A 23,554-nucleotide genomic window follows, 5' to 3' on the forward strand; every position below is an offset into this window, starting at 1 on the left:
ATCTAGAAATCTCAGACCTTTTCAGGATTATAAAAGTGATCTTACAAATATAGATAAGGTCATTGCTCAGTAAAGTGATCTTGGCTGCACTCAGAGAGCAAAGTGGTTACACTAAGGCCAACAAAGTTATCAAAAAAATATAGAAATTGCTCTGTCAATAAGGCGCCATGGGCAAAATATGTTAAACAAAAAATATACAAATCAATAAACAGTGTAAACTTTTATTGATTTGTATATTTTATTGTTAAACATAATATGACCATGTTGCCTTATTGATGGAGCAATTTCTATATTTTATTTTTTTGCATTATAAAAGTGCACAAAAACAAAAAGGAACAAATGTAGTTACTAAACCCAGTTAATACAATCATTCACATTTAGAACACCAATGTTAAATATTTGTATTAAAATGCAAATACAAAACTACATCTGTACAAACCAACCATACAGTAATAGGTTAACCACAGGTTAGGGTCATTATCACATATTAGAATTACAACCAACACGTTAATTTATAAAAAATTAAGCTAGGAGCAGTCCATTTTAAGTGTATCTGCATGATTTGCCAATTCTTAATTCAGCAAAACAAGCAATTACTTGTACAAAATTATAAAGTGCTTAATGTTTTTTTTTTTTTACAGAGGGATGTATCTGTGTGATGCGGTTAACATACTGCCAGATGGTGTCAGGCCAACAGTCAAAATACTAACGCCGGAATCCTAACCCCCGATCAGGCGGCTTGCACTGGAATATTGAGATCGCGGGAGATCATAAGTATGGACAAATTAGGGATAGGCTGCGTGTGTGTGTGTGTGTGTGTGTGTGTGTGTGTGTGTGTGTGGGGGATTTCAAGTTCCGTTTAAGCTTTAGGGAGTGGGCTAGGGTGTAGGAAGGTCATGGTAAGGCACTAACAGGAAGGAATATGTTGCAGGTAGGAAGGGGGATCAGATAGGAAGAAAGTAAACTTGCTAGATCACTGAAAGGAATCTCTTTATAGGGATGCTGCTGTCGGTTCTCTGACTGCTGGCATCCCATCTGCCATCCATCCGTATGTATTCCAAATCTGTAATTTGGAGCTCCATTCCTTAATTTACGAAAATTATCGTGAACGCTTACCCGAATACCTACTCTGCCATTTTTCAATTATTACTGTAGCAGTAGTCAACATTATAACTGAAGCGCTCAAATTAATTACAAATTTCAACATGTGAGTAGAGTCTGTGCAAATTATTGATTACAATCTTTATCCCCTGCTCAGCCAGTATGCGCCCATTTAAATGATCTAATCAGATCGATAGCAGGAGGTGCACTACGTATATGTGTGTGTAGTGTGCTGTGTGAATCTGTGCATTGTTTAAGTGTGTGATGTGTGTTTGTGTATCTGCACAATGCTTAAGTATGTGTGTTGTGTGTGTTTCTGTATGTGTACAATGTTTAAATGTGTGTGTTCTGTGTGTGTTGTAGTGTATGTGGGTGTATGTTGTACTGCATGTGGTGAGTTATATGTGTGTGTGTTGTGTTGTGTTGTGTGTATCTGTCCAAGTTTGTGTGGTGCAAAAACTTATATATGTGTGTGTGTAGTGTGCTGTGTGTGTGTACAATATGTACGTGTATGTGATGTGTGGTATGTGTATATCCCAAAATATTCCTAATTGCACACCACCAGGTCCAGAGGTACCTTGTTGCCGAATTTGGAGTGCCGCGGTGTCTCCACAATGTGACAGACACGCACACACACTTCAACTTATTATATAGATTGAGGATTGGAGATAAAAACTTGAGGGACATTATGGCTACAATGCACACATTAAGAAGAAATAAAAAAAAAGAAGCACATAAGGCATCACTGCAGAAATACAATGAAGCTGACCTGTATGAATGTGCCCATTGGGATTAGGGCAGGATTAAATGTGACAGAGCAGAGTATTAAGTAAAAGAATAAAAAAAGGCGAGAAGGATGCCACCCAATTACATAGAGGAATAATCTGTTTAGATATGTTCTTTAGGGGACAACAAACAGATGACCGGTGCTCAGCCTGGCAACAGACAGAATACAGATGCCAGCATCCCAAAGGAGGGAATCCCCAGCAAGTTTACATACTCTCCCCCTGTCCTCCTCTAACCCTCACTTCCTGCAGCCTAACCTAACCTCCCTGACTATAAGCCACCCTTCTAGTGCCTAAGCCTAACCCCTATACCTCGATGCCTTATCCGACCCCCACCAACCCCTTTTAAGTGTCTAAAGCTGGCCATACACTCGTCTGATTTGGCCACTATTAACCCGATTCCTACAGATCAAGGGGGAATCGGCTGAGATTTCTCGAGAGGAGAAGCCACAGTGTAGTGTATGGTGGGCTTAACACTAGGCTGCCAGCCCTCCCTCCCCGCAGCCTAACCCCAAGTCCCCCCATTAAGAAATCACATCATGGAAAACCTGCTAGTCGATTTATATAGTTTTTAAATAATTATTTGTGAATACAAGTGCAAACACTACACTGGCTGTACACATATACCCCTGGTTAAAAGTAATGAATCAAATAATTGGCATGTGAAATACTTACCGTACCATGGCCAAATATATTTTCAGAATGTTATGAGTTTACGTTTTTATTTAGCAAAATTGTCCCAGCAGAGATATGTTTATTAACCCTTATTTATAGTGTTCAAATATTAAACAGTATTTTACAGGGAATATGTGGACTCTCATATCAGTGTCTGCCACGATGGAGATCAAAATTGATACTGCCTTTTGCCTACCGCATGTACATACACACGTACTTCCATTCATTTTTTTACAGAAGCCAATTAACTATGTGTATGTTCTGGACCAGTGGTAACCAACTCCAGTCCTCGAGAGTTACCAACAGTTCACATATTCCAGATAACCTAGCTGCTGCAAAGGTGCACTCATTACTCACTGACACACTTTAAAAGATCCACAGGTGGAGCTAATTACTTCACTTGTGATTCTGTGAGGCTGTTGGTATGAACGGTTGGTAGCTCTCGAGGACTGGAGTTGGCTACCCCAGTTCTGGACATTAGAAGGAAACCAAAGTAGCTACAGGAATCAAACACAAACATGGGGGGAGAAGGTATAATCACCACCAACATAGGGTCCGGGCTGGAATTGAACTCATGATCCCAGTGCTGTGATGTAGCAAACTAACCATTACTCGACAGTCACTCTAAATGGGATCATATTCATCATACAAACAAAGGTGGAGTCACACTCAGGCAAGTGCTGGCATGGGAGGTAGGATTATATTCAATCAAGATGAGTATTACAATCAAGATGATATGAAAAGGGACATTCCTGCTCCAGCAAAAACAGAGCAGAAGAATCGGAAATCAAGATGAGCGGTTCATGCTTTAAAGATGCCATAGCACCATCCACTATTTGGGAAAATGCATCTTTAAAATCAGAAACATAGTGTCATGTCATTCTCATTGTATTCTGAGAAGACAGGAGACTCTAGAAACGTGGAGGTGTCATGCTAATCCCTTCACGTAAGAAACACCAGTGATGAGCCCCAGCACCCTAAAATGTTCTGCAAATGGGAATACCACAGCAGCAGAGAAACGTGATCAAGAATCACTCCAAAGCAGTCGTGTTAAAAGTTAAACAAAACCCACAAGAAAACAGCAAGAAACAAAAGAAGCCCTGCAGTGGCAGTAAGCAGTGCCAACATATACATACCCGTCTGTCGATCTTATCCCCCTGCAAATCATACGTCACAAATTTAATATATGCGCACAAGTCATTTTGCTGAATGTGTTTTGAGCAAGCCATTCTCAGTGTTTCAGGAGTCTATTACATCAGTAAGGGTGCAAGAACTGAATCCACCTCTACTGCAATCACAGCACTGTAGAATGCTTCTTTCAAGTATTGAAATTAAGGATGAAAAGTAAAACCCTACAACAGTTGGTCAGATTACAATAATGTAAAAGATGGATGGATAGACCAAGTTTGCTAAAATAAATAGAAATATGTAAGTAGCCCATCACTAAGGAAAAGGGCTTAAAAATAAGGATATGGTTTAGTTATAGATTTCTGGTCAACGCTGGAAAAGTTTTATAGGTTCTAAAGGCTCAAATCAATTTCACAGTTGTCTTGTGGTCAGATGCTGTAACCTGTACATTCCTACTTTCTTCTGTATTATTTTGTGTCTCACCCTTCCCTTGACTTACATTTGGTCAATATAGAAGATTGTTATTATCACTCAAGGGTGTTACTCTGTCATAGTGACATGTATCTTATAACGCCATTCGGAATGTCGACCGCGTAAAGATGTCACGGACTAAAAGCAGACTTTCACAATATCGGACCACAAGGACATAGCAAATATCAAAGGGAACTGTACTAAGTGTAGTGGGACAGATGTATACTCTGGAGCACAAGGAATATGGATGCACGCTTACCTGACCCAATGGAACACAATGTTTCCACTGCCTACTGTACATGCATTAGGCTAAATAAAATATGCATGTGCCAAATGGAGCAATTCAATTGTTGCTCGGTTCAGGTGAATACACACATTTTCCCTTGCAGCCCACCATGCTGGCAAGCTGAAATATGTGAAAAGTGAGCTGTTTGGGTGGCCTTTGGGTCATGCTTAGCACTTTGGTCGGCTTAACCCGGCCTGCCTGGTCATGATAAAAAATAAAAAATTTAAATGCACAAACAATTGCCCCCAAAAATTCACTGTTCCCATAAGTTAAACAGGGACAAAATATATACATAAATATATTACTGTTTATTGCAAGATCTATGGAAAATATGTTAATATAATTCATTAGCATCATTGATAATGTACAGAAAATTCCTGTTTAACCACTTTATGGGTTAAAACCATCAGCAATCCTTCTAAAGGAATTCCACAAAGTTCCAAGATACTGTAGTTCTGTGAATGAAAAATAAAACAAGGGCGCCTCCTAGTGTAAGGTATCAAAATATCACTACTGGTGGAAAAAACACACATAAAAGTGAATTAACGGGCTTACCAAAATAAGTAAACAAAATCGCATATATGAACCAACACTTTACATGCTTATCACAGTCCGTAACACCCAAGTAAGATTATCTTCCTATCATACATCATACATTCAAATACTTCCTATCATACATTCAAATACTTTATCTGCATTTAACAGCACACCAATACATATAAACAAATGCCTTGTTACATCAATACACAGTGATCGCAAACACATGCTATAGCGTGTATTCCCTCTGAACTGAGGGCTCTGAACTCTGCTTTACAAAATGAGTGCGTCCCCAGGGACGCATTCTACTGCAGCCTAGCCGGTAATCAGGAGAGGCCTGGTGGCCAAAGTATGTCCCTGGGGAAGGACTCTGATAGAGCAGGCTAGCCGGGTAGCTGGACAGAGGGGGTCCCAGTAATGTCTGGGGAGCAGTAGAGACTGGCACTGGGGAACAGAAGCAGCCAGAATGCCCCTTATCTTTTTCTCCACAATCTCTTACCCTTTCTCTCTCCCTGACACCCTCTCTCACCCCTTTCTTTCACTGACATACTCTCTCTTGCTTTTGTTTTCTCTCCCTGACATTCTCTTACTCCTGCTGGCACCCCTACCTCTTTTGCTCCTCCCCCTTTCTTTTGACACCCTCTCACTCTTCCACTAACCACTTCTCTCCCACATATAATGTCTGTTACTTCCCAAAGTTTCTAATGACGGTTCCCAAATGTAATTCACATATCAGTACAGTTATGAAAATAGGGGTGCTGCCATGGACAATAGGATGAATCGGTACACTTTCTTCTCTAGTATTAATATGTAAAAGGACCCAGGAACCGTGGAGTAGGACCCCAGGACCAACACACTTTTTTCACACAGCGCGATCACGAATACATATGAACAAGTGCTATTTGACAGCTTAATACAAGAGAAAGAGGACTCTGAATCCAATGTTAATCAGAGAACTAGACCAACTAGACCAATAAAATGCTAATGTGTTTTGTTCTGGCACATTTAAAGTCAGTGTGACTTCTCCAAGGGGAATCTATATCAATATATTACATTAGAAGGCACCTTTGTTTTATATTCTATACACACACACTTAAACATTATATACATATTAACTTACAGTAAAGAGTCTTTCATATGTATACTATGGCAGACAGCACAAGTAGTAAAGTAAAAGTTGCACAGTTCATGTATCTACCAAGGAGCAGAAACATTTGCCCAGGAGACCGACTCCTCAGGCACTGAGGTCTGGGTGGGGATAGAGGGGGGTGGAGCCAGCCACTGTAAAACTTTAGAAGTGCCGACTCCTCAGTACACCAGCTCTATCCCCAATAGTCTACCAGACTGCAGTGTCCCCTGCTGGACGAAGGGGAAACCTTATATAATCTGATGCATGAATTACAGGACATCATGCACATACCTGTGACAAGATGTTGGTACACTGCTGGAGCAGGGATACAGGAGGGTTCCCAATACTAGTTGCAAGCTGCACTCGGAGTAGTTGTTCTTTCTGGGTAGAATTCTCTAGCAGAGCGTGAGCCAGTGCCACTGCAGCACACCAGTTGGAAAGGGAATCTGGGGAAAAAAGTCCACCACAAAGCAACTGCCCGGCAGACAATGATGTGGCTGTAGAAAGAAAAATAATATGTAATAACTCACTGTTTGCATATAACCAATACCATTGTTGAACACTAACCACACAAAAATATGTATTGTTTATACTTAATTTGCTACCATTTAAAAACAATTATTAAAATTAATCAGTTAGTAAATGTGGGTTATACAGCCCTGCAAAGGGGGGGGGGGGGGGGGGGGGGGGGGGCGTCTCTGCATAGTGCAGAGCTATGCAAAGCCGTCCTCAAAGCCGCTCATCTGCTGGTATTACCAGCAGATGACCGACTTTCCCTGCGATGATGCGGGAGCGGGCACCAGCAGCGCTCATCGCTGGGGCATACACACTGGGCGGCTTTGAGCTGAAAGCCGCTCAAACCTGCTGTTTTGAGCAACTTTCAGCTCAAAGTCGCCCAGTGTGTATGGGACTTTAAGCTACCTATAGTAATTGTCAATTTTCTCCTTTCAATGTGATACATAAAATTGTATTCACATAAAGGTAGCATTGATACATTTTTACAGTCTGGACTGCTCAGTATTTATTTCTCAATGTATAATACAATGGCAGGTATTCAATGCGGCCGGCGAGGGGGTTAAACAGCGAGGATTGCAGAAAACCCAGCAATCCTTGCTGTTTAACCCCCTCACCAGCCGCTCGCCCTATTCAACGTTCTGGGGAAATCCTCGCCGTCACAGGACGGCGAGGATTCCGCCAAATAGCGAGACCCGCGGCTAATGCAGTGTACTCGCTGTATTTAGCCGCGAGTCTCGCTGCTTCTGGAGCCGCATAAGCCAATTACCCCTCGCTCAAAAAAACGGAGCGAGGGGAAATTGGCGTATGAGGGGGGGTGCGTTGAATACTGACAGGGTGAGTGGTGACAGTGAGCAGGAAGCCCTGCTCGCTGTTGCCGCTCGCCCCACAGCATTGAATACACCCCTACGTTGCAGATATAATGATACTAAATGTGAATACATAGCCTGTGCAATACAGCGCTTTTTCACCAGGGTATAGTGTCAAATACTTTCTGAATTATACCCCTTTCACACCAGAAAATGCAGGGACAATCCTGGGAATATTGTCCCTGGATGATGCAGGGACATTCTTGGGTACTGGTTTCCTAGCACGGCGCCAGCGATAAAAATTGTATCCATCGGGACCCCCAAAAATCGCGTTGATCGCATCCCATGCAACCAAATCGCATGCGATGCGATCCACGTGATTTTTACATTGGAATCAACGTTAAATGGCCCCCAGACCCCAATTTTTATTGTTTCCCGACCATGATGGGTCAAATGCCCCCCCCCCCCCCATTGCTAACGCCAACCCGAAGCGTGGCGAGCGCTCCGGGCTCGGTGGCTCGCTGCGCTCGCCACACTATATAAAATCAACTCCACGCCAACGTGGATAGTGGGGGTATGAAAAGGTCGGAGGACGCGTACCGCTGTGCTCGCCTCGCTTCAAGTTGCCGTTCATCGTGGGGTGGCGTTAACAATGGGGGGGTGGGGATTTGTCATGTAAAATACCCATAAGGGTGGGTATACAATGAAAAATCGGGTCCATTGGCCCATTTAACATTGTCCCCTATGTAAAATCATGTCCATCACATCGGTCGAATCGCATGCCTTAACTTAAGGCCTGCAATGGACGCAATTTTTTAATGGTCGGGGAAAAGGCTAAAAATAGCCCTAAAATCGCGTCAGTCGCGTCCATCGCATACCTTAAGTTAAGGTATGCGATCACCTACGACGGGCGCCGTGCTAGGAAACAAGTACCCATTCTTGGGTTGGCCCCTTTCACACCGGGCTAGTCCCTGCATTTTCTGGTGTGTGGGGGCAGCAGGTGGTGAGGCCCGGGCAGCAGGGTCCAGACTACAGGGATCCGGCAGCTGAGCGCTTATAGCACTATTTGCCAGGCAGCGGGGCGGGAGCATTTTAAAGCATTTTGAAAAGACTGGTCGGACGCTGATTGGCTGAGAGCGTTCGGCCAGTCTTTTCAAATCCAGCAGTGCTTCCTGCCCGGCAAATAGCACTACAAGCGCACAGCCGCCTCTGCCGGATCCTCGCCACCCGGACCGATGAACCTGTTGTCCAGATGGAAGCAAGCTGGAATGCCATGTAAGTACCTTTCACACGGCCTGTTTCCCGGGCTGGTCCCGGGAGCAACCCTGCTATCTAGCAGGGTTGAATTCCTGGGAAATTTTCTTGGGAATTTGGCCCGGGAACCTTCCACACCAGCGCTAGTCGCGGGGCCAACCCAGGAATTCAGGCTGGTGCTAAAGGGGTATTAGGAACACAATACCTGTATATATTTATCTGTCTGTGTGTCAAAAATGTGTTTATGTGTGTCAACCCCCCCCCCCCTTTTTTTTTAAATTAATTATTAAAAGTCAAGTATTAACTCAACTTATGGAGAAGATTAACCCCTTTACTAAAACCTAACTGATTAACCTGCCTAATTTCTGGGTCCCTAAGTGTGTATAGTTTCACATATCCTAACTTTCATCCTTTCTTATAATAGAAATTGTATTGTAGTCTTTAAGAGTGCTTTCCCTACTTGATCGAAATGAACAATTTACTCCCATGGGTGCACCTCCACACCAACTACCAAGTAATGAGGAAGATCTCAGAACATTTTACCGACTGTGGATAATACATACTAAAACGTATATACAATACAAATATAGTTCTGTGCGCTGGTTCTCTTTCCATTCCTTTTCCCTTTTTGCCCTTAACTGGCTATCTTGCTGGCTTCTGAGAAAAATGTTGCCCTTCTAGCCCCTTCATGTTGAAATGGAACATCCTCAAACAGAAAGCGGTGAGGGGTATGCGTTCCTTTGAGTTCTGGTTAAATGGAGTATCATTGCCTGAAGCTTTAAGTTGAATGGCCCTATTCTAATTATTGCTTAAGTTTGAGTGTTCGTATTTTAACAGATTCTAATATGTCATTAACAACAGATGGATTCCTATGCATTATCTAACAGTTATTATAAAGGTTGTATACCACAAACCCACTTGAGGTGCAGCACTAACCTCCAGTACAGATTAATACAAATAGATAGAAGCATGGACACGTGCCATAATGTATTGCTTGTCTCATTCTCCTGAGGGCATTACACACGCACAATGTACTCTGCAAGTGTTTCACTGTCAGGTACAACAAATGCACTTGGCAGCGGGAGCTGGATTTCTAAAAGGAAGACACTCCATTCCCTACAAAGTTATGTTAATAACAAATACAAGACAAGGGTAAACAGTTTAGTGTGCTGTTGTACTCTAGCTGCCTGTGACTGTTCTGACCAGCAATAAGTCGAACGATGTACACATCTGTATTAGTTCATTAAATTGCATAACGTACTCTGACAAATCCTTCATAATCTGAATCAGATTTTATTCTATCAGGTAATAATGAGGGAAGGAATTCCTCGCTTGTACATTTGAACGACAATCTTGTCACCCAATTATGTTGCAAAAATATGCAGAGATCCAGACATTTAGAGAACATGCTGAATGTTATTACAGAGTACAATCTCTAGCTTTCAATTCGGGTGGTCTAGTATGGCAAAAATAATGACTTTTTTCCTGAATCCTGCAATTTGTTTGTGCATTCATATAATTAACAAAATGTTAAATTAAAAAAGTATTTGCAATGTGTTGCTACTGATTGTGTGACTTAAGGCTTTTAGGCTTTATATTAGGCATTGATACTGTGCAAGTTAATCTAGAAACAATTTTCGGTACTTGTTTCCTAGCACGGCGCCCATGATATTCATCTTATGCCATCGTTTCAATCGCATCGCATGCGATGCGACCAGACTTTTTAATTGTACAGGCACCCTGATGGATGATTACTATGTTAAATGCATCCCCATCGTTAACGCCACCCCCACTATGCCAACCCTAAGCGCGGCGAGCGCAGCGATACGCGTCCTCCGACCTTTTCATACCACCACTATCCACGTCGGCGTGGAGTTGATTTCATATAGTGTGGCGAGCACAGCGAGCCACCGAGCCCGAATCGCGGCAAGCCCCGCGAGGGGACGGGGATTACTTCACATGTATTCCGCGTGCGCTCGCCACACTATATAAAATCAACTCTACGCCGACGTGGATAGTGGGGTTATGAAAATGTCTGAGGATGCGTACCGCCGCCGCTCGCCATGCTTCGGGTTGGCCTTGATAGTGGGGGTGGCGTTAACAATGGGGGTGCATTTAACATAGTAATCACCCATCAGGGTGCCTGTACAATTAAAAATCGCATCGCATGCCATTGTAATCGCATGCGATGCGACACGGTCTTAAAACCCGAAAATCGGGTCCCATCGCATCCCTTAATTAGTGGTATGCGATTGACCCAATTTTCATTTACATGCTAGAAAATGTAATAAAGTAATAATGCAAGGGCATATCAACATGGTGGCATCTGGGAGATGTTAATTTAGGTGACAGAGAGGGAAATTTTCCCCCCAAAAAAGGAAGTGGTGTTACTCATATTTACCAATCAGATTATAGCTATATTCTAGATCAGTAGTTCCTAAACTGGATCAAGGGCCTCAAACAGTGCACGTTTTCAAGGTCCGACTTTGGGAACAACTTTTCTAGATAAAAGCTTAAAAATAATTTGTTACTATTGAACTCAACTTCATTGATCCTTTTTAGAAGATGTAAAATATGTATTCATGGAATTTACACTGGGCCTGAGAGGAGGGACCAGTTTGGTGCAACAGTCATACATGGAAGTGTGTGCGGGGGGGGGGGGGGGGTAAAGATCAGCTGTGTGAATGCATTAGGCAGTCAGTAATCGATGTGAATGAACTCACACACATGATGTGAATGAACTTACAGATGTGCTCACACACATTTAGCTTCAATATTCCACACAGCACGATGCTTAGCACAAGTGAACCCCCAGCCCTTTGTAAAGTGCTAGCTTTGGGCATCTATTTTACTAGAAATGGTTCTTAGTCACTATGCAATGCGGCAAGGGTACAGCAGATTTTGTGGATCATTCAATACTAGTTGCCAATAGATCAAAAAGAACAGAAAACACCAGTAATGTCAGCGCAGGTGACTGAGTGTAGGCAAACGGAGCAATTGAATAGTGCACTTTGTTTGCTCAGTCATACGCCATCTTGTGCCCCCCCCCCCCATATAGATTAAGGGGGAGCAATAGTGTTTTTATTATGATGTGAATAGCTGTGGGCAAGGCTGTGTATGAAGCACAAAAGGACTTAACATGGAGACAAGTCACAGCCGCTGCATCATAACACTTCATAGACACAACAGAAGATTATAGAATAAACAAAAATATAATAATTACCATCAATTGTTGAGGGAAGAAGAGTTGCTACAATTTCTCCTTGACCCTTTTGATTCTTGTAAAGAAAGCACTGGAAGCAGTACAAAACTGCACATCTCAAAACAAATGGCTGCCTTTCATTCACCATGGACATCAGGAGCACGACAATTGCAGGTCTTCAGAAAAGCAAACCAAAACAAAAATGTACAGTTATTTTAAAAAGTGTCAAAAGCACAATGAGCAGGGCACAATAAAACCATTATCTGAGAAATGTCAGAGTTTGTGGTATTTAGGCTACACTAATTTACTGGCACATTTATAAGGCTTGATAAAGTCATCAAATGGCTGGTGACTTGTCAGCCCCCATCCACTACGCAGAATTACCAACCAAAATGTTTCCCAGATTACCTTGGTGGATTTGATGGCGCATTTACCGATGCAAAGTAGTCCTGGTTAATCTGGCTGCCTCTAATGACCTCAGACACTGTGTTTATGGTCTAGAAAAAGAAAAAGGAAGATCATAACACTCATCAGTCTGTATATAAAAATGCTTCCATTCGGCTTTTAGAAGAGTTCAGAGTATTAATTCAATGTACTAGTTTGGCAGACCTAAAACTACCATACAATCAAGCATTAAATAAACATTAAACAAAGAAAATACATAAAATAAAAAGTAATCTTATAGTATGAAATAATGTTTAGAAACTAATAAATTGTACGGTTATCACTAGTTATATAATTTAATAATTCAGTTCTGTATCATTACATATATTTGACACATGCATGTTCTTGACTTTTTGTTTTATTCTTCTGTCCTTGTTTTAATTTTGTGTCGCAGCCGGGAATGAGGTCCCACATCGAGTGGTTGTACGGCCAGCAGGTATAACCACCAATACAGGTCCGATGTGCATGGGACCGCACATCGGACCTGAGGGGACATTAAACTGACCCAATTTGATGGCCCAATTGGTCGGAATTGGACCAAATCGGCTCAGTGTATTGGGGCCTTACCACTAAACTAAGCCAGACTGACAAACTACAGTACTGCAATTCACCGTGCACAGCTTGCGGTGGGAGCACATTGCAATTTGCTCTCCATGGAAGCAGATAATCACAACAAAAAAAGGAGTGAAGAGAGAACAGAGGCTTTACCTTCCAATGGTGCCAACATAGTAACAGAAAACCAGCCAAAGAACCCTGACCATACAGATTTGTCCTCATACATCTAGACTCATTACACCACGCAGTGTGAAATGCTTGACCAGTCCCATGCAACTACATTACGCTAAAGTCCATTGTCTTTGCTGAAAATGCACAATGTGATTAAGACGCAGAAGGAGACTATGCTTATGTGATATAAGTTACTGTATTTGTGTACTTATTACCAGCTCATCAAAATGACGGAACAGAATGTCAGCCCTATCGCTTGAATTGCTCCATCGGGCATCATCCAGTGGCCGCCAGTGCAAACACCTGAATTTCGCCAATAGAGAAAACCAGTGGCTGCTACGTATGCAGTCTCAGTCGCACACATATATACAAAGGACATATCAACAATCTCGTCTTCTCGTCCTCGATGCTAAAAGATTCTTATGCAACCTGGTGTGCCAAGAGAGGCTGTTTGGTGTAACTGCAGCAAAGTAGTATGAGGACAAATCTGTATGCATCCCTCCTATACAGGGAACTGGAGAAAAAGGAGTAGCATGGACTTTTTTTAATCTTTTTAAACAATGCTGTAATTCCTTGTGACATACAAATTTCTCTTTGCATAGCATAAAGTGCTCCAAAAAGTAGTAGACTAGGACATTTCAGGTAAGAAAAAAAAAAGTAAATGTTTAACAATCTTGCAAGTTTCTATACACTTACTTCTGTTAGAATGTCTGCTGGGACCCCTGTTGCCATTAAGATGATGCAGAGCTGCTGTAGCAAACCACACTGGAACATGAACTTCTGGCAACTGCTAGTGGCACCGGGAGGGTTCACTGGAGACACCAGGACTCTGACCAACTGCAAATATAACAATAGCCATTCAAATATTTAAACTTGCACATTCATCAGAAAAGTAGAATATTTCCCTGTCTTCCTTTTAAATTTCAGAAAGGAAGACGAACGCATGAATTCATAATTGCCAACATAAAATTGCTTTGTAGTTAGGGCTGGCCCAAGCATAATTTTTATGATAAGCAAACAGATTTTACCGCCCCTCACTGTGGATATTGTGGGTGGAGCTACTATGTGGGTGGAGTAACAACTGATACGCAAAAAAACAGGGACAGAGTGCGGCGGAAGCCTGCAGTAAAAATTTAGGGCACATAAAACCAATTCCCATTGAATCCCACAGTAGAGCCCCTTCGGGCACACCGGACTCGCCAGCTAGAGCCCCTTAGGGCACACCGGACTCGCCAGACATTTGGAGCTTGCGGGCCAGCAGCCAATCAGGAGTAGCAGTGTTCGCTCCTGATTGGCTGCCGGACTGCGAGCTCTGATTGGCACGCAAGTCTGCTACGCAAATAGCCGTGGACCTGCTCTGAGTGAGGACAACAAGGCAGCCCACCGGTTTCTGCCCAGCTGGTGGGGACTGTCCCAGTTACTGCGAGCAGCTGAGTCAGGCACCCTGATTACTCTGGATATCCTCCTCGAAACAGTACAGCTGACCCTGTTTGTAGTAAAGGGTCAGCAAAGGTTATATTAAAAAGAAATAGTTAAGCAGGGCACACATCAGATAATTTTTTTTTTAATGATCTGAGAGATTTAGATGGATCAGGAATTTAAAATAGTCTACATTGTCCAGTGTATACGGATTATCGTGCACTCTAGCGAGTCATTCGTCAGGTTGGTCATGCATGCAGGTCAACCTGATATCGCCAAAAACAGAAAACTTCTGTATGCAGCCACTGAAGATATTTTGTTAGGTCGTTTGGAAGATTTCATCGTGTGTATGCACTGTATAGTTTTTCCAGGAATTAAAGAGAAATTGTTGACAACATCTGCATCATTTGCACATTGTCTGATGTTCACACATCTTTACTCTTACATGTTTAGAAAAGTACATATTTTTTTAAAAAATGCACCTTCCTATCATATAAACGGCTTTGCTCACTTGGTAAGAGGGAAAGTCTTTTTGTGGCGCAAGTTCTTCCAATATTCCTTAAACAAGATGTTGTTTCCATGCCAATTGGGGGGGTGTTTGAGCCAACTGCAATGGAATTTGAAATAACTTAAACCAGTTATACCAGTGGTATAGGCTCATTTCATTGGAGGAACCTGCACCATTATAGGACATTAACCTATTCCAGTCAGCACAAGAGGTTCTGGAACACTCTCCTTCCGTCAAAAAAGGCAACCACTCTTACCAGTTTCACCTGGCTCCTTCAGTAAGAGGGCATGGACATGTTTCTTCAGTTTGCTAACTTTGTGCCTTCTCCGCATAATAATTTGCTTAATAACACAGGGATGTCTTTGTATATAGCTAAATACTGTACTTTAGCTTCCTATATACCATGTCACAATAAACTAATCATTAAAAAAAAATGGTGTAACTGAAAACATTTCTAGGTTTTAGTATAATATGTACAGCATAAATACATGTGTGCATGTACATCTGGTTCTATACCTGTAGCATCAAATGAAGGTTAGTCACTTTCTGTGCAGACCATCCAGAGTTGTCATCTCCCACCTCAAACCACGGCTTCATTCGCTGAATGTAGGAGCCTTCTTTAAAGAAGTTTTGATTGGAGTTATTGTACTTCAGTAAGTTCTGGAGTAATAACAAACAATCTTCTACTACGATGCCTGCAATGACAAAAGATGTACCGTTAACAAAAATATTTTTTTATTACCTTTGTCACAACAATAATAGAGATGTATTGATTAGCCGCAGAGGAGCAATCCAATTAGATGGATTCCCCAAGTGTAAATCCCTAAAGTTGAACTGACCCTCACAGCTCAAATACTGCGAACATTGGGTTCATGCGTGGCCAAAACAATAGTCATTCCACAATTGATGAAGGGGAAGAATCCTGATCTTTAGGTGAGGGACAAAGTCTATTTTGGGTACTCTTTACCTAGAACGGCGCCCACGATGTCCATCGCGGTCATCGGGGGTAAAAAATCGCGGGCATCGCATGCACAAAAAAGTCGGGTGCGATGCGACTGACGCGATGCCCGCGATTTCCCATAGGGATCAATGTTACATTTTTCAATGGACGCGATTTTTCACTTCAATGCCTCAATGGACGCGATTTTGCCATAGGAAACAATGTTAAATGGGCCACAGAGCCCAAATAGGCACCCTGAACAGTGAAATGGCCCCCAAAATTGTTAACGACACCCGCACGATCAACGCGAACCCGAAGTGTGGCGAGCGCAGCGAGCCAGCGAGGGGCGGCGGTACGCGTCCTCCGACCTTTTCATACCCCCACTATCCACGTCGGCGTGGAGTTGAGAATAGAATAGTGTGGTGAGCGCAGCGAGCCACCGAGCCCGAAGCGTGGCGAGCGCAGCGAGGGGACGCGGATACCTGTGAAGCCCGCGAAGGGACGCGTTTACCTGTGAATGTATCCGCGTCCCCTCGCCACACTATTCTATTCTCAACTCCACGCCGACGTGGATAGTGGGGGTATGAAAAGGTCGGAGGACGCGTACCGCAGCCGCTCGCCACGCTTCGGGTTCGCGTTGATCGTGCGGGTGTCGTTAACAATTTTGGGGGCCATTTCACTGTTCAGGGTGCCTATTTGGGCTCTGTGGCCCATTTAACATTGTTTCCTATGGCAAAATCGCGTCCATTGAGGCATTGAACTGAAAAATCGCGTCCACTGAAAAATTAATAATTTGATCCCTATGGGAAATCGCGGGCATCGCGTCGGTCGCATCGCACCCGTTACTGTAGTGCATGCGATGGCCGCCGTGCTAGGTAAAGAGTACCCTATTTTGTTTTATAAATGCATGCATCCAATACAGATCATGCCGTTTTCATTAATAATAAAGACTTTTCCATAAAGTGTAGTGTACACTACATTAGAATATTAAAATATTTCTTCACTGTAATATTGGATGACAATCTCAGAACTATATGCTTAGTTTGTTGTCCAATTATGTTATTTTACAACCAAATGGCTGTTAATTATGCAATATAACAAAATAAAATAACCCAATAAACCAGACTGAGACCTGATCTGAAGCACCTTACAGTTGATCGGGATAACTGGTAAAATCCTCTATCCGTGTGTAGTCCTCATCAGGCAATATTAAGCAGAAGTATTAATACCCGTATGCTGGGTATACACTGGCAGATCTATTGGTCGATCAATTGATGGGCCTAAATATTATTAAGTCATCTAACAGTGTTATCCCAGTGATGTACACTGTGTAGAACTAACTCATGTGTACTCAAGTCTTAAGATTTTAATATTTATCTATTCAATCTGTCTGGTGAGAAGAAAAATCTGGTATTACAATTAAACACTAGCTCCTAAATGCTGGAAAATGGACAAAAACTATTGCTCAGAAAAATGTGTTCAAACAAATGTAGCCAAGTTGTCTGAATGACCATTGTCTGTTTACCAGTCTTTGTGAACAAATGGTTGTCGTATGCTACCATACATGACCAGATTTTTGTTGCCACACAGATTGGACAGGTAAACCATTAGGTGTGTACCCAGCTGTAAACTGGGTACACACCTAAAGATGTATCTGTTAAATATAAGTGTAATACTTAGCAAGGACTTCATTTTAGCATATATGATAATCAAATGAAAAGGTTTCAATTAACATGACTTTTTAAAGGAGCTGTTATTTTAGATAGTTGTTTACCATTTAAATAGAAACTGTACACACTTACCGCCATCACTGCTCCCTTCTTCTGAAATGATGTCCAACAGTCTCTCAAAAGCATTTTCAAAGGCTACAATTTTCTGAATGGCAGCATTACTTTTTGTTAATTGCTGTAACAATAAAAGACCCTGCAGAAGAAAGTAATCATCAATACTACAGTACAAAGACAGTCTGCCAGAAAGAAAATTAGGCAGGCATTCCACAAATCATTATTATGTCAAGTAGTCTTTTCAAGCACCTTAATTGATTATAGCCCTGTATAGACTGTGGTACACTCTGGCTTTGTGACCAGACATATTCACTGAATTAACTCTCCGCACTAAGCACATACTTAGAGCATGTGTTAAAGATGAGATATCCTCTAAAAGTGACAAATCTTAGGAAGCCTAGCAGGTGATGCAGGCATGTTGCATTTAAAGTCCCAGAAATTGGTCACCACTTCACATTCCTAAGGGATGCATACTTATGCCGGCACTCAGTATACTATGCAGGCTCCAGCATTAATGGGTGGAATCCCAATTCCCATGCCCACTCCACCCATAGGTGCCTAACCCTCCATTCCTTTAACCTAATCCTAGCACACACACCCCCACAGCCTAACCCTAGCGAACAAGCCAGGATCCCAACAGGGTACTTATGACTCGTCTGATGTGCAAGGGACCGCGTATCAGACCCAATGGGATATCAAAAAATCAGGTGTGGGATGATTTCTCAGCCCGATCCGTCAGGATCATGTCAAACAGGCCCAAATTGTACTAGCATATGGGGCCATTTGTCCCTTCCTAGTTTCTAAACATAAAACCCGCTTAATTCTAGAGCACTGGTATCAGTATTGTGACTGCAAGCATCTTGACCGCATCCCCATTCCTAGACGTGTCAGAACAGCATCACTCAGCACTGTATTTAAAACACATTAAAATTATCACTAAAGCTGGACATACACTATACAATTATCTGGCTGGTAAGAATTAAAATATGGTAATGGATGAGAAAGGACAATTGACCATTTGCTCCTAAACACTAGAAAATGGACACAAATGCTGCTCTAAATAATTTTATAGTATGCAAATTATAAAATGTTACACCAATGCTGATAGGTTGCCATTGTCATCCTCGCCACTGGCACAAATCTCCACTATCATCACAGCTTTATACATATACCCCTGAGCTAGGTACGCAAAAGTCTAATTTAATCTGGTCAGAAGATGTAGTGCTGAAACATTTTTATTTCGGTTATCAATTTATTGCTCGGTAAAGCGAGACGTACCTGGGATTTTGTACTCGGATCTATCCCAGAGGAGATCCCTTCAGACTAGTGGCCTGATCTGGCTTATTGACGAGTTAGTTTCTAAGCCGGTGCTTAGAAATGAGATCATCTCCAAACAGTGGCTCTTCCTATGGTGTCTTTCCAGTGACTTGTCCAATCGACCCGGCTAACCTGTTCACTTATGTTAAAATCCCATACCCAGCCACTGCAGGAACTTAAGTGGCTATAAAAGGAGATAATCAACCGGGCAACTATTTTGGCAATTTTTTTCCGACTATGCAGTTTTGACTTTGATAAAAAATTCAAATCTGCGTTGGTCAAAAATTGTCGAAACTACTGCAGATTCGGCAAAAACAGGAGAGAGAGTCGCCAATTAACGTGTTTTACAACCGTGATGATTTTTCAGACAGTAGAAAAAACGGTACTTTACTTTCACGGCGCCACTAGATAGGACAGATAGGACAGATAGGATACGATTTGTATGCGATTTGACATAAGATATCGCATAAGATTTACTATCCATTTCATTACCCCACTATCCACTAGCCCGAAGCATGGCGAGCGCAGCGAGCCCCGCGAGGGGCCACGGAATGTATTTTATGGAATTGCATGCAAATGGCATGCGATATTGGGGACTTGCTTTGAAACAACATCCGTGTCCCCTCGCGGGGCTCGCCACGCTTCGGGCTCGGTGGCTCGCTGCGCTCGCCACGCTATATAAAATCAACTCCACGCCCTAGTGGATAGTGGGGTAATGAAATGGATAGTAAATCTTATCCTATATCTTATGCGATATCTTATGTCAAATCGCATACAAATCGTATCCTATGTAGTATCCTATCTGTCCTATCCTATATCTTATGCGATATCTTATGTCAAATCGCATACAAATCGTATCCTATCTAGTATCCTATCTGTCCTATCTAGAGTGGCGCCGTGAAAGTCAAGAAGTACCGAAAAACCTGCATTGAATTGAATAGGTCGAATGTAGATTTAACCAAAAATCATCGAAAAGTGCTTATTTTCCGACTGTCAAAAAAGCAGTCACTAATTGAATAATCTCCCAAATTATGATGTAATATGTACCCCAAACCAACCCCCATAAAAAAAAAGGTACTCTTTACTTAGAAGGGCGCCCACGATTTTGATCGTGGGCATCGTTAGTAAAAAATCTCGGGCATCTCGGGCATTGAATGCACTAAAAAATCGGGTGCGATCAACCGACGAGATGCCCGAGATTTCCCATAGGGAACAATGTTAAATGTCTCAATTGACCCAATTTTCCTGTTCAATGCCTCAATTGACCCGATTTTTCCATAGGAAACAATGTTAAATGGGCCACAGAGGCCAAATAGGCACCCTGAAGTGTATAATGGCCACCCGAATTGTTAACGCCACCCCACGATCAACGTCAACCCGATGCGTGGCGAGCGCAGCGAGCCCGCGAGGGGCGGCGGTACGCGTCCTACGACCTTTTCATACCCCCACTATCCACGTCGGCGTGGAGTTGAGAATAGAAAGTGTGGCGAGCGCAGCGAGCCACCGAGCCCGAAGCGTGGCGAGCGCAGCGAGCCCCGCGAGGGTACGCGGACAGCTGTGAAGCCTGCGAGGGGACGCGGATACCTGTGAAGGTATCCGCGTGCGCTCGCCACGCTTCGGGCTCGGTGGCTCGCTGCGCTCGCCACACTTTCTATTCTCAACTCCACGCCGACGTGGATAGTGGGGGTATGAAAAGGTCGTAGGACGCGTACCGCCGCCCCTCGCGGGCTCGCTGCGCTCGCCACGCTTCGGGTTGACGTTGATCGTGGGGTGGCGTTAACAATTCGGGTGGGCCATTATTCACTTCAGGGTGCCTATTTGGCCTCTGTGGCCCATTTAACATTGTTTCCTATGGAAAAATCGGGTCAATTGAGGCATTGAACAGGAAAATCGGGTCAATTGAGACATTTAACATTGTTCCCTATGGGAAATCTCGGGTATCTCGTCTGTCGCATCGCACCTGATTTTTTAGTGCATTCAATGCCCGAGATGGCCGAGATGGGCGCCCTTCTAAGTAAAGAGTACCAAAAAAAATTGCTCTGAATGTCCCAATTCACAAAATAAGCACTGTATAAAATACTGCCAATGGCAACTCAATTACACATTAATCACAATATCACAGCAACTTGATTTTGGTTCCGACTGTGGTTTTATGGAGACCGAAATTGTAGCAGTGCCGCATCAACACTTCCTGACTAACTCAACATACATTCTATGAGTGAATCCTCACTAGAGCAGGGCCATCATCATTTTGTTCTAAAGACTTGGTTGGCAAAAGATACTAAAACCCTAAGTTGTTGGTTTCACCCGTCAGCAGGGGATCAGGGAAGACACAGAGTCCAAGGTTTTTTCCCCAAATGGTATAAAAAAAAAAAAAAAATTATTTAAACTTTTACTTACATCATTACGGATCACCTCTCTAGAATCATCTAGCAAATCCATAAGTCTGGAAACACCTATAAACAATTAAAAATGCATATTATGTCAACAGTAAACAATATCTATATTAACTCATTTAAAATCCAAGCCAAAAAAAATGTATTGTGACAAAACAAGAAACGTGTTTCTGTGAAATATAAATCAGCAAATAATTTATGTTATACAGGTTGAGTATCCCGTATCCGAATATCCATTATCCGAATTATTCCGAAAACCATACTTTCCAGAAAGTGAAAAAAAAATTTTTTTTTGCTAAAAACTCACGGGGGACATTTGTAACAGCACTACTGAGGACATGATATGTAACTATCACTATATATGTACAAGAAAATTACTGCTTGGCATTCAAATTCGATATCTGAGATAGTACACAAATTTTGTTTCATGTTTTGAAACCTTGTTTTTTGAACATATAAAATATATATGTGTGTATTTTATGTGGTAATAAAATATATTTGTGTTTATTTTATGTGTTTATACAGCATAAATGCAAGAAACTTCAAAATACATCATTGAAATATTAAAATACTCCGAAATACGGAATAATCTGTTATCCAAAATTCTCCTGGTCCCGAGCATTTTGGATACGGGATACTCAACCTGTATAACCAAATCAGTCCGAAACCATATTTAATATTACTTTCTCAGTGGCTCCTTATACACAATTGATAAAATAAACAAGAAAATAATTGGTCCAGCTCATATAACTTACCCATTGGACTGACCAAAATAATTTGCTGAACTGGAGTTCCCTGCTGCTTCAGAAGAGTGGTCAGTAATTTCACCCCAGGCCAGCGTACATGGAAATCAAACTCCTACAACAATATTTTTAAAAGCATTTGTAGGTTATATAACATCACGGTAACAAAATGTGTCCTGGAATACACCAATGTTCTGCTAATTTACAGTATTTGATCAAATATCAGGATCTACATCATGGGTCTTCAACCTGTGGCCCTCCAGATGTTGTGAACCTACATGTTCCAACATGCATTGCCACATTTTTTCCTATAAGAGCATGCCAAAAATCCTCAGGGCATGCTGGGACATGTAGTTCCACAACATCTGGAGGGCCACAGGTTGAAGACCTGTGATCTACATACTGGTTCTCTACAGCAATCTGCTGCTTACGTTCACTAAACACATCGCTATCCTGAAGACATCAGTTCAGGGTGCACGGATATGTTCCAAAATGTGAATTTAAATATTTAAAACCCCTAGCATGACATTGGAGGTTTGACATTTTTAGAATTGTATAGCTGACTGGTAGCAGCAACTAATGGGAAATATCCACAGTTCCATTAATATTCTACAGTTTGCATTTACTGTATATACATAAAGGATATATTAAATCACACGTCTCTAGAAGGCAACTTCAAGTTTAATAGTTCTACAAGCCATGCCACTCTAGGATAGCTATGACATTCAGATTTTTTTTTTATTTTACTGTATTGGCTGATAGCTACCTAAAGTTTTGGAGGATACATGCAATTGCTTGTAGGTGTGCTGGGACTTACTTCTAAAATGGACAGTAACAGTGTGACATTATCTTGCTGTTTAATAAACATTTCCGTAAACTGCTCTCCCAGATCATCAGGCTGTACTTGCTGGTTCTCGTCTGTAACAGGAGTTGGAAACAAACATTGGTGCATGTGCTAGAAAGGCAATGCAAACAAAATATGCTGAGAGCACACTAGTGGAGCAAAATAAAGGGCCACAATCCGAGCAATACAATCATGGCTTTAATCATGCACCCATTACGAATTACATGTTAAATGCAAAATCTGAGCTAATGTTCTTTAGTATAAGGCCAACATGGATGAATCATACTCAGATTGTACTATATAATAGTTCAATACCTACATAAAATCATTAAACTTCAGTGTGCACACAAACCAGAGGTGGACCTTTTAAAAATGTTAAAAAACTACTGGTACTTATGTAGTATCTGGGCTGCCGATTTTTTGATTGTATGCCTTAAGTTAAGGCATACAATCAGATGCGATGCGATGCGATATCGCATCGCATCGCATCGCATCCGATATCGGATGCGATGACCCGATTTTTCCATAGGAATCAATGTTAAA

At 42.1% G+C, this 23,554-nt stretch overlaps 1 protein-coding gene across 4 annotated transcripts in view; it reads right to left on the reverse strand.

Annotated features, from left to right (window-relative positions):
- Nucleotides 1–23,554, reverse strand: part of USO1 (USO1 vesicle transport factor) — a 63,279-nt gene that overhangs the window by 18,930 nt on the left and 20,795 nt on the right. For 2 of the 4 annotated variants that reach the window (XM_083179147.1, XM_083179146.1), the window contains 10 exons: nucleotides 22,985–23,085; nucleotides 22,180–22,282; nucleotides 21,429–21,484; nucleotides 17,730–17,850; nucleotides 15,504–15,682; nucleotides 13,757–13,897; nucleotides 12,299–12,387; nucleotides 11,912–12,066; nucleotides 6,404–6,609; nucleotides 3,698–3,718 (listed from right to left, as the gene is read on the reverse strand). In XM_083179147.1, the coding sequence (XP_083035273.1) occupies nucleotides 3,698–3,718; nucleotides 6,404–6,609; nucleotides 11,912–12,066; nucleotides 12,299–12,387; nucleotides 13,757–13,897; nucleotides 15,504–15,682; nucleotides 17,730–17,850; nucleotides 21,429–21,484; nucleotides 22,180–22,282; nucleotides 22,985–23,085 (1,172 nt within the window). The remainder of the gene's footprint in view (nucleotides 1–3,697; nucleotides 3,719–6,403; nucleotides 6,610–11,911; nucleotides 12,067–12,298; nucleotides 12,388–13,756; nucleotides 13,898–15,503; nucleotides 15,683–17,729; nucleotides 17,851–21,428; nucleotides 21,485–22,179; nucleotides 22,283–22,984; nucleotides 23,086–23,554) is intronic. The other 2 variants (XM_083179149.1, XM_083179148.1) reach the window with 1 other exon arrangement.

Source organism: Crinia signifera, chromosome 1 (genome assembly GCF_055691185.1).
Source record: "Crinia signifera chromosome 1, ASM5569118v1, whole genome shotgun sequence".
NCBI classification, from domain to species: Eukaryota; Metazoa; Chordata; class Amphibia; order Anura; family Myobatrachidae; genus Crinia; species Crinia signifera.